Source organism: Andrena cerasifolii, chromosome 7, assembly GCF_050908995.1.
Source record: "Andrena cerasifolii isolate SP2316 chromosome 7, iyAndCera1_principal, whole genome shotgun sequence".
Classification (NCBI taxonomy): domain Eukaryota; kingdom Metazoa; phylum Arthropoda; class Insecta; order Hymenoptera; family Andrenidae; genus Andrena; species Andrena cerasifolii.
Genome location: NC_135124.1, coordinates 10,746,437 through 10,761,335, shown reverse-complemented (window position 1 = coordinate 10,761,335; position 14,899 = coordinate 10,746,437). Strand labels below are relative to the sequence as shown.

At 43.2% G+C, this 14,899-nt stretch overlaps 1 protein-coding gene and 1 long non-coding RNA gene across 9 annotated transcripts in view; one reads left to right on the top strand and one right to left on the bottom strand.

The window, feature by feature from the left end:
• LOC143371323 (uncharacterized) overlaps positions 1-14,899 on the bottom strand; it is a 238,357-nt gene that overhangs the window by 138,973 nt on the left and 84,485 nt on the right. For 5 of the 8 annotated variants that reach the window (XM_076816343.1, XM_076816341.1, XM_076816345.1 and 2 more), the window contains 2 exons: positions 14,366-14,644; positions 12,632-12,770 (listed from right to left, as the gene is read on the bottom strand). In XM_076816343.1, coding sequence (XP_076672458.1) covers positions 14,380-14,644 — 265 coding nt within the window. In that variant the 3' untranslated portion in view covers positions 12,632-12,770; positions 14,366-14,379. Of the gene's footprint in view, positions 1-8,550; positions 8,585-8,898; positions 12,771-13,090; positions 13,231-14,365; positions 14,645-14,899 lie in introns of those variants that run through there. The other 3 variants (XM_076816336.1, XM_076816337.1, XM_076816342.1) reach the window with 2 other exon arrangements.
• LOC143371333 (uncharacterized) lies at positions 108-14,414 on the top strand. The gene is made up of 3 exons (XR_013086000.1): positions 108-121; positions 13,209-14,024; positions 14,331-14,414. It is a non-coding gene; the product is annotated as an uncharacterized LOC143371333 (long non-coding RNA).

Sequence of the window (14,899 nt, the reverse complement as noted above, 5' to 3'; positions counted from 1 at the left end):
AATCCGAAAATAAATCCCGCGGGATCCAATGGTCTGTAGGGCGCAGGAATGCTGGCACGTGGGATGTGTCACGAATATCATTTGCCAGCACGGCTCCACATGCTCTCCTCTGTTCCGCCAGGTATGCGCCGTCAGTCCGCGCGCACCGCCGGGCCCCATTGGGAGCGTGACATTTTATTGGGTCATCCTTTGCGAAACGGATTTGCTTGCTGCAACCTCGGAACGCGAATGACGAATAGTCTATGATGCTTGAGAGACGCTGGATTTCCTCCGTTTTCTGTGACTTATAGCCTCTTTTTAAGTTTGAGGGTGTTGTGACGGTGAACGGACGGCTGAGGTTGGTGTTTCTGCGTAAGAATATTGATGAGTTCGATGCTACCCCTTACGCGTTGGTGTCGGAAGTGTATTGATTGCATTACTTAGGCTGCAAACCTTGGTAGCTTCTTCAGTTTGTGATTGAGGTAGTGGAGTAGATAGGATTTTAGAATAAAGGGATTTTCGTTCACCTCCAGTTACTCACAAGGCAACACCGCGAACCCACGCGCACCGATTGGAACGCAACTTTGTGGGTTTACAGAGCGACTCAAGACGAGAACAACGGTGTGTTTCATTCCTGCTCAATCGCTCTTTAAGGGGGATTCTCGTCTAATAGCCCCAAAAGTAACTGATATTTAAGATTTTTTTAAACAAAAACCGTTGGCCATATTGGATTAAACTCGTTTCCACACCCTTAATAGTCGAGTCACTCTATAAAGCCGCTAAGTTGCGTCCCAATCGGGGAATGCGGGTTCGCGATATTCCCTTAAAGGAAATATGGCAGTCTGGAACACAGCGTCGGCTAATTTCACAAGCCACCTTCGCCGTTTAAGGAATTAACATTGTTGACAAGAATTTCTCTCGTCATGGTTGCAAGTTTCGAGATAAGTTTTATCCGAAGTTTCGTTAGAAGTTTCTAAGTGCCCAAAATTCGGCAATTTGATGCAACGATGTAGATGTAGAGTTTGTCTGCTGTTGTGTGCAGCCGAGGCGCGCAACATTGTTTGCTAAAAGCGACCCATAGCCACAGCAGATTAATGGCCGATGGAAAATTTGTTTACATTCGATCACGTGAGCTGCAGGCCGTGTATGCGGACAGGTGCATATGTGCACCACGGCTGGATACGGAAATAAAACGTACAGTTCATCACGCCCTATGTTGCGGTTGCTTTTGGTGGCTCAAAGGTGACGCCAGTTTGTGGTTTAACGGTGTGGGTTACAGTAGAACCTCAATTACTTATTGAAGACTCATTGAAAAACTTCAACAACGTAAACACGAATAAAAATTAGACCATTTTCATCGTCCTCCAGTCAAGTCTCTGAATTCATTTGAATGTTCTTATAAACAGTGACGGCCAGAGTGTCAGCTTACCCCATGGCAAGTGGGTCCCCTTAAACATCGGACAATAATAATAAATATTACTAAAAAATATACATTTATATCGCAAACAATTTAATTGTACTTTTTTGCCACGTATGTATTTATTGAAAATTTTATTTATTCGTTATAAAAATTAAATGATAGCTTTATGTTTGTCGGTTAACCCCCTTCGCTTCCAGGCAACCAATATTTTTAGACCCAGTCCACTACAGCTTATAAAGTTAGCCTAATTTCGTGTCACACATTACTTGAATATTGTTTATGAATTTGTGAATATTCCGCGATACGTGCGAGTATTATTTTTACACGGAAAGTTTCCCAAAACGATGTTAAGCTCGTTAACGTGCAATTTTTCAAAGTACTAATGCCAGTAGCTGAAACTGAGAGAGGAAGCTGTTAAATGAAATCTAATACGAGGGAACTGGGGGAACCGTTAATTTAAGTTCCCGTACAAGTTTATGACTTCGAGGAGGAATCACATTAGTTGAAATCTAGTTAACTGAAATCGTCCAATAACAACGTCGTTCCATTGAAGCCGATGAAAAGTTTGTGATCTAATGGTAGACTCGAAACGCGGTTCAATTCATAAACGTTTGTAATTACTTTAGCTCCAAAACAGTCCATATTTCACGTTTGGAAGCTGCTTATTCAACGTAAAATTTCACCTCGTTAGATTCTACGTCACTTGCAGTGAATTCAGGGAAATAAAATCCAGTAAGTTCGTGTTTATTCGTTTCCACATCCAGAGTGTTATTAATGCCTGCTTTACTTCTGCCTAAATCGTACGATTCTAACCAGTTCAGTGGAGACAAAGTTGATTTCGCGATATAATTAGAACGAACCCGCCTAAATTTAGGAAGAATGATACGCGTGAGTTGCCATTAATCGATAGGAACGGCCGTTAATAGACGCTCCATTTTCGCAACATGTGTGCAAAAGGTGAGTCACGGTGGAGGACGCGGAATTGCCAAAAATTGCCACTCTGACACAAATCGTCTCGTTACTCATCCACAACGGTTGCGTAAGCGGGGGATCCGCGATCTCCGAAGACACGGGGAGATGAATACTGGAACACTGTCCGATAAATTTTTGTTCAAACGGATACACCGTCGGCATAAATCTTTCCAGTTAATGTTCCGTTGTCGTGCACACGGTCCTTTGACCAAAACGGAACGAAGTGCGAGTGAAAACGTTTCTGCCGCAATAGGGTGAATGCTTTATCCGGTGGAACAAAGCGAATGAATATTCCTCGCTCTATTACAAACACATTGATCCAATTTGGAGGTATAAGATGTCGCTGCGATTCCCTCTATGCTTTTCAGTTCCTTCCAAATCAGTCGCTCGGGCAAAGAAGCTTTCCGAATCGGAGCAGAGAATCGTGCTCAAAGAAATCTGTATACTTATATAATAATTGTGGGGGAATGGAATTCCCCTTTCAAACGTGAAAATTATTTCTCTATTCAGCTTGGCTTAATCCGCACTTGAGCAACACGGAAACTGTATCGTGAGTTCTCAGAATTTCTTCTCGCTAAACGGGGAGGCTTTAGCGCATTTTTCATATCTTCGCAATTTACTACCTGGATGCTGGACATTCTTCGTGCTCTGAGCGATTTAAGACGAACGCGTTTCAAGTTTGTTTTTAAGATTTTTTAATTCTCCACTCTCCGGCACCCACGATACCAGAGTATTCCTTGAAAGAGGTAACACATAGCTTAACATTTGAGTCCAGAGGGTGGACTCAACAGCAACCCCTTTGTTTGCAAAAACAGATTGCAAATTTGGTTTCTCGATCATGCGAGTTCTCCATAAGGATTTGCGTTAAATTTAAACGGTGCGTCGATCAATATCGCGCGAGCAGGTGGTCGAATTAATTGCGAAACGTCCTCGTAGCATAGAAAATAATAATTTATTCAGCGTTCGGCGGAAATATAAACGTACAATGTACTGCGGGAGAAAACATTCCTTTTCGAAACGAATATAATCGGCGACTATCCTGTTCCAAATGTCAACATCGAATGACTCTATTAAATGCAATGACTCATTATTGAGGCATTGTTGGCACACACATTTACGCACGTTTTGCGCCTCGTCCGCTAAAAGTTATAAAACGGTAATAACATCCTCGTGGTCGTTTAAAAATATATTAAGAAGCTTGATCGATCGATTCCTTTAAACTCTTCACTCATGATTTCCTTTCCCTTCTGATAGATACCAGCCACGTCCTCAAGCATTCGTGCTTGACGAGCATGAATGTACAATGGATTCTCCGTGCGTGCTTTAGTTTGTTGTTTCCTCGATGCACATCTCGGTTTATTTACTTTTTGCGTTTAAATTACAATTGCTTTATGTTTTCTTCCGCGACAGCAACCCGAATAGAAATGCAGCTCTAAATATTCAGTCGACGTTGGGCTGAATAAATAAAATGTATGTATGTATGTATTTTTAACTGTTCCTTTTTGAACAAATATTTTACAGGAAGTTACGTGAAAATGTTCTGGGGTGTCTTCTGAATTTGTTTTTTTTTTTACTGCTTTTGAGTTACGACGTGTAATATATGTAAAAAAAAATTTTACATCGTTTGAGGCAAATCCGATAAAAAATGAGCAAAGATCTGCACTCATTACTGTTTGGCGCAATACGAATGAAATAGATTTTAAAAATTTGCCAAGAATAGAAATGAAAACTTATGAACTTAATAACTACTACTTATTGTGTGAAAATATATATTTTTCAATTAGTATTCTCTTTTTAATTTTAAGTCAAAGCAATAATTTTGTAAACAGTCTTTCGTAATTTACTTGAAGTTGGTAAATATAGAGCTGCAAGGTCCTCAATTGTGAAGTCACGTTTGAAATTACTTGTTTGTCAGATTATAAATTCGAATTTGAAGAAGTGAATGGAATGAATACTTAAAAAAAATTGATGAAGAGTTTGTAAAAGTTGAAAACCAATTATAAAAAAATAAAAGCTTGTAATAAATTTATAAAGCAGGCCACATGCAAGTAAATTGGTATTAAAAATTTCAAATATTCGTTTCGCATTCACGCGTTCGGAAGTTAAACGAATTATTGGGTAGCTTTTTTGGAAGTTCCATGGAACGTAGAAGACTGTTATTTCTGGTTGACGCGAGAATGCAAAGAGTTTTTCAAAGCGACGAAAAGAATCCAGTGTACAGTGGTTTCTTGCTTTTGCGATCTGCATTTAAAAATGGGCGACTACGCGTGAATTCGCTCTGAAAACGCGATACATCGCTCGCGATTCGCACTTCCTGCGCTTCGTTCTACCTAACTATGTAAATCAACGTTATAAAAGGTCGCATAACCAACGGGGCGAGGGGGATAAATCGCATTGCGTTTTACGGGATAATTATCGCGTAATAATACTCACATACATCTTGTACAAATACATGCACATATATATCTCTATAAATATATACACAGTTACTTCCACTCGTCCTCACAAGGAGCATAAATATCGAATAGAAGTGAAAGAAGTCAGTATATGAATTCTTCTACCCAAACTGTTAAATGTATCAATCAAACATTCAATTTAATACAACTTTTTACGCGAGCCTGATCTGCGAATAGCTTTTAAGCGAAAGCAAAACAAGAAACTCAATTACCCTACATCATTTGAAAAAAAATCAAAATGTAGTTCAAAAGGATCTTAAATTTAAAAAAAATAGCGCAATATTAAGTGGCCGTTTAAGATCACTAAAATAATATTTAAATAATATTAAAATATTAAGTAAATATTAAAAATATTCAGATATTAAATAATATTAAAATATTATTTCCAATATATCGCCATATTTAGCTTAGCTGCTACGTTAATATAATTTCAATTTAAACACGATTCTTTCGACTTCTACCCATCGTCTACGTCCAACACGACCACGATTGGCAGCAACTGTGCGTATATAATAATACTAAGTCGTAAGAAGCATTTCATTTACGTATATCCTAGGTATGAACGACACATTATTCTCATCGTTACCATTAATTTCCACCTACGTCGTATAATAAAGTAATGCACTCGGTCTAACGATAAATTATCGTACTTACAATAACTCAACAGAGGAAGATAATAAAACGATTGCGTAATTACACCGCGTTAAGTCTCATTTGGCCGACGAATTGCACGCTTTCGAAGGAAACCGCTATATATCACCATCGGTATGTCGGTGTTTTAAAAAGTACTATCATTTCAATTTGTACTCGCCATCGTCATTCAACGCTCCATTCTGATTTCTAATAACACATCGAAATCTCCAAAATATCATGTGACTTCCTGTTAAAACATGGTAGAACGTAAAGTGGAAAGTCGCATCCAACAAGATTCGATCTCAACGGATAAATAAAAAAGCATGAACGCGATCTCGTAAAAAAACGCGAGTTTTCCTTGCTGCAAACTTGCCAAAGGGCGTGTGAAGGCTTGGAAAGTCCTTTTACTAGATCTGTCACGCATGTTAGAAACTTTCTGCCACCTGCTGCAGTCGACGTACCCGAAATCGGGCAACTTTGCACGCGCCTCTGCTGCAGCTATCTTCCAGAACGCGATTTTACCATAAAATTCAATTATTTGAACAGTTCCGATGATCTGTGTACCACAGAAAGTAATTTGAATCCTCTGATTAAATAAATTTTATGGAGCGCGAGAAACTTCGATCCTCCTCATCCCCGCGAACATCCACGTAACCCTGGACGTATTTAAAAGTCCCAGATTTTCTAACCGAACGCGTAAATTACCTTACGCGTTGCATCGACTGCCATAAATAATATATAAACCATATTTATTTGAAAGAGGTAAGGCATTACACTCGTTCTGGATTCACGACTACACTTAATCCAAAGGAGATGGTGGGAACGCGACACGAGTGAAGAGCGACCGGTGAATAGCAAAATGGGAGTACTTTTTACGACACTGAATACTAATATGCGTTAAATCGATCTGCTGAACACGTACACGTAACACAACAGCGCAACAAGTATATTATTTCGCTGCTACACTACCACGTAAATTACGTCCAGTTTACGTTATAATTACACAACACGCGCGGGACAATAATGGGGAGGGGGATTATACGCGCGAGTATCCTGCGATAGCTTCGCCAAAAAACAACGTTCTCCTATAAAGACGCGCAAGGAAGTTTGCGACAATAACAGAGCTAAAAGCAGATCGCCGTTTCGTTTAACGTGCACGACTATAGTCTGAACAGAATCAAGTGGACACTCGAGGCCGGTGACGCAGGCTGCCCCACCACTCCGTCCCTTGCCACGAGTCGCGAACCTGTGACATATTGTGGGGGAAGTGAGCAGTTGACTTTGTCGCGGCTATAAGTTCATCGGAGAACGGAAACTCGCGGTGCTAGAGAACATCAACGAAAGAACAGATTTTCAGTGGACGAAATGGACATTTTTACCACTGTGCGCTTCATCTTTGTGATACTTTTGCGAAATTTATTTATGTTCGGTTGAATCATCAGTGTTCTATTTTGGTGTTTTTATTGGATTGTATTTTGAGGTAGGAAATGTTTGTGAATGGCATAGGAGGATTATTTCGGAAGCAAGTGAAGTTAAGCTTGTTAAATTTGTAAAAGAATAACCGCTATGCAGAGTAGAAAGATTTGCATTAATACCACGGATGCTCTGGAGCAGCTAACTAAGTTCAATCGAGGAATCATTATTTCCCCGTTTTAGATGTTGAATTCCCAAGTTTTCTAGGTTGAATACCAAGTGATCTTAGTCGCCTAGGGCAGCGCCAGCATCCGCGACGACGAAAAACCTTGAAAACTCGTTTAGCTCCGTAAGCTTTCTAATTAATATTACGCCCAAGCTCGTCCAAAACTATCCTGCGAAACTTTTGCCCCGATTGAATCGTTACGTCGTCCAAGAAATACTGTCTGAAACGAAGCCACAAATTGCGCGGCTTTTTGTTTTCGTTCCCGCTCGCTCCTCGTCGAGGGGGTAGTAAATCTAGCGGAGGCCCCCATTACCCGAGAATACGTAAAATAAGTCGGACAAAATGATGCGAGGAATTACGAGCCGGGAAGCGTCGGAGAAACCGGCCGGATCGAATAAATCTGAGCCAAAGATCCTGGGTTTGATCGTAGCTGATGCACTTGACCGAAAGATCTGTTTGCTGGCTGAACCTGCATCCGCCTTGTAACTCTAAATCCCTCTGGAATGGCGAAAAATCCGTTTGCCGCGATCTACCTATCGACCGGACCCCGAACGTCCGCCAGACAAACGGTTTGCCTAAATGAAACGTCACGTGCCCTTTTTCCTGCTGCGAGGAAGACTTGGAGAAATGGAAGAAGGGAAACCATTCGGAAGCATGCGATTATGTGAATGTGCTGAACGACATCGATTCGTTTGCTGACCAACAGATTACGTGGTCGTGGGTTTGTAGGATGATTCATGTTTTCTTGAGATAGGAAGCTATTTCTGCTAGCCACTGAAGCATCTTTGGGATTTCATTACCTTAATATATAAAGCAGAAAGTCTGTGTGTTTGTGTGTTTGTCTGCCGCCTAAAAACCCGAACGGTAAACTCTGAGATGGCGAAATGTGCCTCAGCTCATTATGCGTGGCTAATCCAGATGAATGTGACTATTTTCACAAAAAAAAAACTGAAAAATGTGACTCTTTTTTTATAAAATCAGTATCTAAATTCCGGGCAAAGCCGAGTATTAAAGCTAGTATTTGATAATACTCTGTACTCTGAGCTCATGTAGGTGTACTTTTAGACACTTTATGGGATTTTATGGACAAATATGCAATTGTTGTATTAACGAATTATTGTCCTCGTCTCCTTTCTTTTTTTCTGAAAGTGGCGAAATCTGTTTTATGTTTGGTAATCATTTGTCTTGTAATTTTAAGACATATTTTTAAGACTTCAGTGGCAAGAATTCTTATCAGTGGGTCTCGCTGAGCACTGAAAACTCTGTTCTTCGGTTAGAAAGAAATCTTCGGGAAGGGAATGCTTGCTGTAGCGCCACGAAGCATCGAGGGTAAAATGTCGAGACTCGGGGGAACGACGACAACGACGACTTGTAAAAACTACAGTTTAACTATACAGTACAGTAAAATACGAGACGCGGGGTTTCTGGTTTTGGAACGAAGCGATTAATACCTGAACATTCCTTGCCTTCTGCTGCGGCTTGTATCTACGGGGAAAAAAAACGAAACAAACGGTTATTACTTTCCAATAACTGGACCCATGTTACAAGACTGCACTTAGAATGCATTTTCCCATTTCGCTGAAGCTCTAACTTCACTACACACTGCACTCAAATCCCCTCTTTATCCCGAGTTACTCGATAAAATAAGTGCTTTACGAATCGTCATTTCATACAAACGCAAATATTGAAAGCTAGTCCATTATTCAACATCAACTAAATATACAAAAACTCCCAACATTTAATATTTACGAATTAAAGGAACTATCTGTCACTGAACATTAATTACACAGATGACCAACCTGAGCAGCGATTTCACGTTTGTCGACGGAGCACGAGTCAGCGTCCACAAACTCCACACCAGCACCTTTAAACTCGACTTTTTCGCTGAACACGGTTCCCCCAATTTCCGGTCTACCGGGAGCCCTCTTCTTTCCCGTCGATTTCGCCTCTCCGCTCGTGAGACTCCCCACGGCACCGTTCTCATCAGGACTCCCCGTACCGATCACAGTGTAGCCACCTTGAAACTTCACCGACTTCTTCCTCCTAACCATACCAGGTTGCTTGCTGGAATCGCCATGAGACTTCCGTACCCCGTCTCTCACCTTCACCCTTTCAACGCCACCGTCCTCTAGCAACCTTTCGACACGATCGTCGAATAAATTGGGATCTTGCTCGACACCGTGCTTCCCCACAGCAGCAGGCTTGATTTCATTCCTCGTCGACTCCATTAATATATCGGAACCCCTGTCCATCATAGACCCCTGAAAATGGTCCTTTCGCGCGTCCAAGGACCTAGCCTCGATGGCCCTCGCCTCCAGTCCCCTGCGGATGCTGAACACCGACTGGTGTCCCGTCATCGCGTCTCTCTCTACTATCTCCCTATCGTTAGATTTAGAATCTTTGTCAGCCGTCGTCGCCTCGCCTCGGATCTCGTAGTACTTAACGAAGCTCCTAACTCTACCCGGGGTTATCGTCATAGTGTCGCGGGATTGGTCGTCACTTACAGCTACGGGTGTTACGGCCCTGTTATTGTCATTATTATTACAATGGGGTCGAGGAATCCTCCTAGCTATGGCACTCTTTTCTCCGCTATCCGCCCTCGTCCTTAACTCTAACTGTTGGCCGCGCTTGCACGAGACATCCTCCGCGTGGCAGCGTCTCTTCAGCTCGCGAACGTTTGCGTCAGTCTTTTCGCCGCAGCCTGAAAGCTGCGGAGGTCCAGCGGAGTTCACCACGCCTCTGTCGCTTCCCTGGGGTGTCACGTCACTCTTCCTCGGCTCAAAACGACTTCCACCCGTACTAATCGGCGACTCGGGATGATCCTCGTTCTGGGACCATTCTGGTCTGTGCACGTCCACCTTCACCACCTCTATGCTGCCGTTGCGCGCGGTCTCGCGACTTCTTAGGGATACCGTGGACCCTAGTCTCGGTATAGTATTGATCGAAGAGCTAACATTTGAAGCTTCTGTAGGCTTCTCTGGCAATCGATCGCTCTTCTGTAGTGTCAGCTTCTGGTCGTTCATTAAAAATCCTGTAGGCATTTGAGTTTCGTCGTAACTCCTCTGTGGTGGTAAAGGAATCTTCTGTTCCAAAGTTGCGTTACTGTTGGCTGCTGCCTTGATAATGGTGCTATGCGAGGTGCTAGTGTTGCGTACACTTTCCATGTGATTTTCCGACTTTGATTCAATTCTTTCGTTGTCGTCGGTTTGTCGAGTGGTAGCTACTTGTGGAGAACCTTCGTCATTGCTTTTCGTCACAATATTTACTGGTTTCAGCTTGATGTGGTTGAAATTAGAGAGTAGTTCGTTCAACACGTCACACTTTGCCTCGCCAGCGTTCTTTTTTGCGGGTTCGAAAACTTTAGGATAGCCCGGCTTTGGAACAGCAGCAGGTATTTCTCTCTCCTTGGATTCTCGCAAATTCTTCTGGATCTCCATGTCCATTTTTATCGATTCGTTTAGCCTGCTTGCTAGGTGGCTTTCTTCTTTTAATGGGAGTAATTCTTCGTGCGCGGTCGTTGAAGATGGTTTCGGGTGAGCGGCAACGATCTTGCAACTTGACATGCTTGGTATTTCATAGGACTCCTCAGACAGCATGTTTTCCAGGAAGGAATTTCGTCGAATGTTAACTGGAACGCTCACGTTATCATTCTTCTTGGGGAACTCATCGTTTGCGAAAGTACCTTCAGGAAGCGAAATATTTTTAACTTCGCGTGCATTGCTTCTCGTGTTGGTAGAACTTTCCTCAACTTCGCGTGAAAATTTGTTAGAAGCTTCTGAACTATTCTCCTCTTCGAACATTTGATTTTCTTCCTCGGAATCAATTATCGAGAGATCATGGTGGTTTATAATATTTCGCAACGAATCGTTTACAAAAAGTTTCCTTTTGTATTCCTGAGAGCACTTGAGGTGGGCTTCTGACTCTGGCTTCTCATTTCCTTCTTCCTTCTCTTCTGCTGCTTTTTCATATGTCCCAGTTTCTGATTCATTTGATGTTAAGTGTTCTTCCGCAATATCGTCCTCTACTTCGCAAGTTTGATCACGAACTTCAGCCTCTGTTTCATTTATTGTCAATTTTCGTTCAATGGTCTCGAAACATGCTTCACTGATTACTGGTTCCACATCAAATTCAACCCTCATCTCCCGTTCAACAGCCTCACTCCCAACATCATTTGTACTTTCCACAACTGCCTCCTCATCCACCTGAATATTATTATTTTCTTTCTCAGAGGTCTCATCTGCCAATTCCTTATCATCCTGAGGTCCTCCATCTATCCCCATGCAATCCGATGCAGCTTCCCTAACAGATCCTTTCAAACTCTCATCTTTAACCTTATTCAACACAAAATTCCAATTGCATTCCATATTCGACATTGCGGAGTTCAACTCTGATTTACCAATGTCCGCGGCTTTCATCTTCGCCACCCTCCATTTAGAATCGAACGACTCCTTCTGCAAGTTCGTCGACGCCGAAGCACCAAAGGAGTCATTCGAATCAACGCCCTCATTCCCAGCAAGCGATCCTTCCTCAGCTAACTCAGCGGAAGTCAAAGCATTCTCCATTGGTGGTCTTTCAATAGCACTCTCTCCAGTCTCCAGAACCGAGCAGAAGGGCACGTCACCGAATTCATCAGGGTCCTGGGACCCCGCTCCGTGATCTCCATCCTCGCTTCCATCCGCGGCATTCGTTTCATCCTTGATTTCAGTCAGCCTCGCAGAGGTACCATAACTGCACTCGACTACCTCATCCACGAGAGGCTCGATATTCTGCAAGCTGTCGCACATGTCCTCGCCGTCGCCGCTTAAATCGTGATTGGGGGTCGAGGAACTGGGCGACTCGATCACGAACCTCACTTTAGTCAAACGCGGGACAGCCTGCTCCTGCTCAAAGCTCTCGTAGCACATCGGTCCTGCCGATCGTCGGATGTTCACCTTGTTGCTCCTGTCAATATAGTCCTCGAAGATGAAGCGGCTGGATTCTTGAACGTGGTCGATGAACTGGTCCGCGAAGCTGGCATTCCATCTGTCCAGGCACTTCTCGAAGGGCAGGTTCGTGGTGGTGACGCGGAAGCACAGCTCGTTCTCTTCATCAAGCGACTGCTCGAACGACTCGCGGAAAGAGTCGCGGACGGAGCCCGCGGGCGATCTCGTGCTGGGCTCCTCCTCGAGTGGCATCGCGTCAGACATCACGTTCTGGAAGTCGTGCAACGTGAAGAGCAACGGCGGGTATCTGTTGGGCTCGTTCCTCAGGGTCTCGAACATTGGGAACGGACGGTCGTTGAGTGCTGCAGAGCGGGCCATGTTGCGGGTGTCCTTCTTGTCGTTCGCACTGTTGCTCGTCTCCTTGGTCGGTATTAAGTCAGTGTCCTCGAACCGCAGAGATGACGGCTGGGGAGCTCCATCCGTTTCGGTGGAACTTAGACTGTTCAGCGCTCCCTCCGCGTCTTGGGTTACTGGATCCTCCGAAGTCGTTTCTTCCAGCGCATCTTGAGCTGTCTGAGACTTCGCTTTCCGCGCGGCTCGTGGCGGTGGCGGTGGCGGTGCCAGACGCTTTCTGTCTGGCTTCCTGAGACTCGGCGACGTCCTCTGTGGTGATTTCGCGGCCGCTGCGAACTTTGCTCTCCGCTTCTTGCGTCTCGGTGGGACTGGCGGCGTGCTTGCAGATTCCGCGCCTGAAACAACCATCGTCGACTCTTATTACCCTCTAAAACTCTTAATGGAAATGCTTGTGCTATATAGAGTGGCTGCAAAAAGCTGGACAGGTCACTTTCTTCCTCAAACCTTTAGCTTCACTTTCTGAGAGACATATTATAAATAATATATTATTTCACTACTCTTCAGTTTATCCACAAGTTTTGTTGAAATTTGAATACTTGAATTTTCGAATGTTAATGTAAAATTTGCACTCTGTAGCAGCATTAGTTGCACAGGTATGTAGAAGTTATCTGAATACTCGGTGCTTTGAAATTCCTAGCAGTGATTTGACATTTACATTTGTGCATTCTGGAGGCCGGTAGGCGACGGGTGTTATCGAGGCAAATCTAGATCCGGAAACGCGTGACTGACCACGGCGTAAGACCGCCCGATGGATACTAAAGGTGATTCTCTAGAAATGACAGACGATCCTCCGTGCCCCTTCCCTTCGCAGGCCGTGTGGTCAATAGCAGTGATTCACTAACGCTGCCAAGTTTAAATTTCCTATTGAATGAAGGAAGACCCTAACGAGACGTCTGGGTGAAATTCTAAAATCGATGGCGCCTCCGTGCGTGACCGAAGTCGCGAGCACTACCCAGTGCCAACTACAATTTTCGTCAGTACATATTCGAAACAACTAACGTTATCTAAACGCGATGTTGATAAACAATGGATGAAAAGTGAGCAATCATTATTTGCCCTATAGATGCGCAACCACGTTTGCAACAGATTTTGAAGCTGCTTGTACCTCTGACGTCGGTGCTTCTTTAAGAAGCTTACTCTAGGGGTGAAAGTAACTTGGCAGTTTGTGTTAGAAGGGGTAAGCTAGTTGAAAGTCGAAGTTTCTTGATACTTCTTCGGAAGGTTCGTTCTTGGAGAACGGAATCGAATCTTCGCTTTCGGAATGAGATTAAATAGCCAGGTTCGTGTTAAGGGGATGCCGGAATCGTGTGTCAAATATTACGGACACGTGAGAGATGGAGATCTGATTGCGATCTTTAGTTGCCAGTTAAAGGACAAGCTTGGCGTGACGGTTCGTATTAAATGGGCAAGCAGAAAGTGTAGCAAATGGTGCCGCCTTCGAACTGCGAGCAAGGCTTCGCCCGCTAATTGGATAAAAACAATTCGATTAAGTTACGTAGGCGGCCTTAATGGTATTTTCTGCGGGATCTTACGCGTACGAGCATCGACCATCTGCCATTCGAGAGTGGAAATTAAAGGACAATAGAAAGGTCAAGCGTAACTGGAATTATTAAGATCTCGTTTACATACTGCACACATAATGACGTATTCCTAAATAAAATGTACCTACGCTTTTAATGATCTATAATAATTCATTAAGTGTTCTGCAATCACTGCATATCAAGTATGACGATACTATCGCGAAGCCTGTATTAAATAAATATAGTCACTCACGTGATACTCTAAATGCAACAATTGAAAAAATATTTAAAAAGAGATGCAAATATATTTTCTGTCAGAGTTCTAAAGTTAGTGATACTTAATTTGCTGAACTTCTATTCTTTGTTCCTGTATAGGTAGAGTAAAATGCGTTATTAGAACAGCTACCAACCTGTTTACCGTCGATTAAATGAAGACTTGGCGGCTGGTCCTGCTGACGTCGAAGTCTTCTATACTGAGTAACATGCTGGCGGACTTAAGTGCCCCGTTATCGACGAGATCGCTCATGTACAGGCTGTTCGCATTGTGATTGCCCATTGCACTGGATGCAGCACTGCTATACGCGCTCGAAGTATTTTGCACGGACGCACCGTCGGTGGTCCTTTGGACGAGCCATTTATTCGTCACACTCGATGTATCCGCTTCCGAGGATACGTCGAATCTGATGCCACTGAAATCGATACCAGGGCATTCTGAAGTCTCTTCTCTGAATGATTATAGTAGTTATTCTGATAGGAAGACTATCATTTTTAAGCGACTTTACTTCTGTATTAACTTTGGCTCTATACTTCGGATAAGGCAAGTTCACTCATTTCCTTTTGTAATGGATATTATACCACGCTCAAATGAGTGCAATAAAAATGCATTTCCAATTTCTACTTTAATATCATATTAGTTGTTTCATCGCAAACTTCCTCCTCAAGGC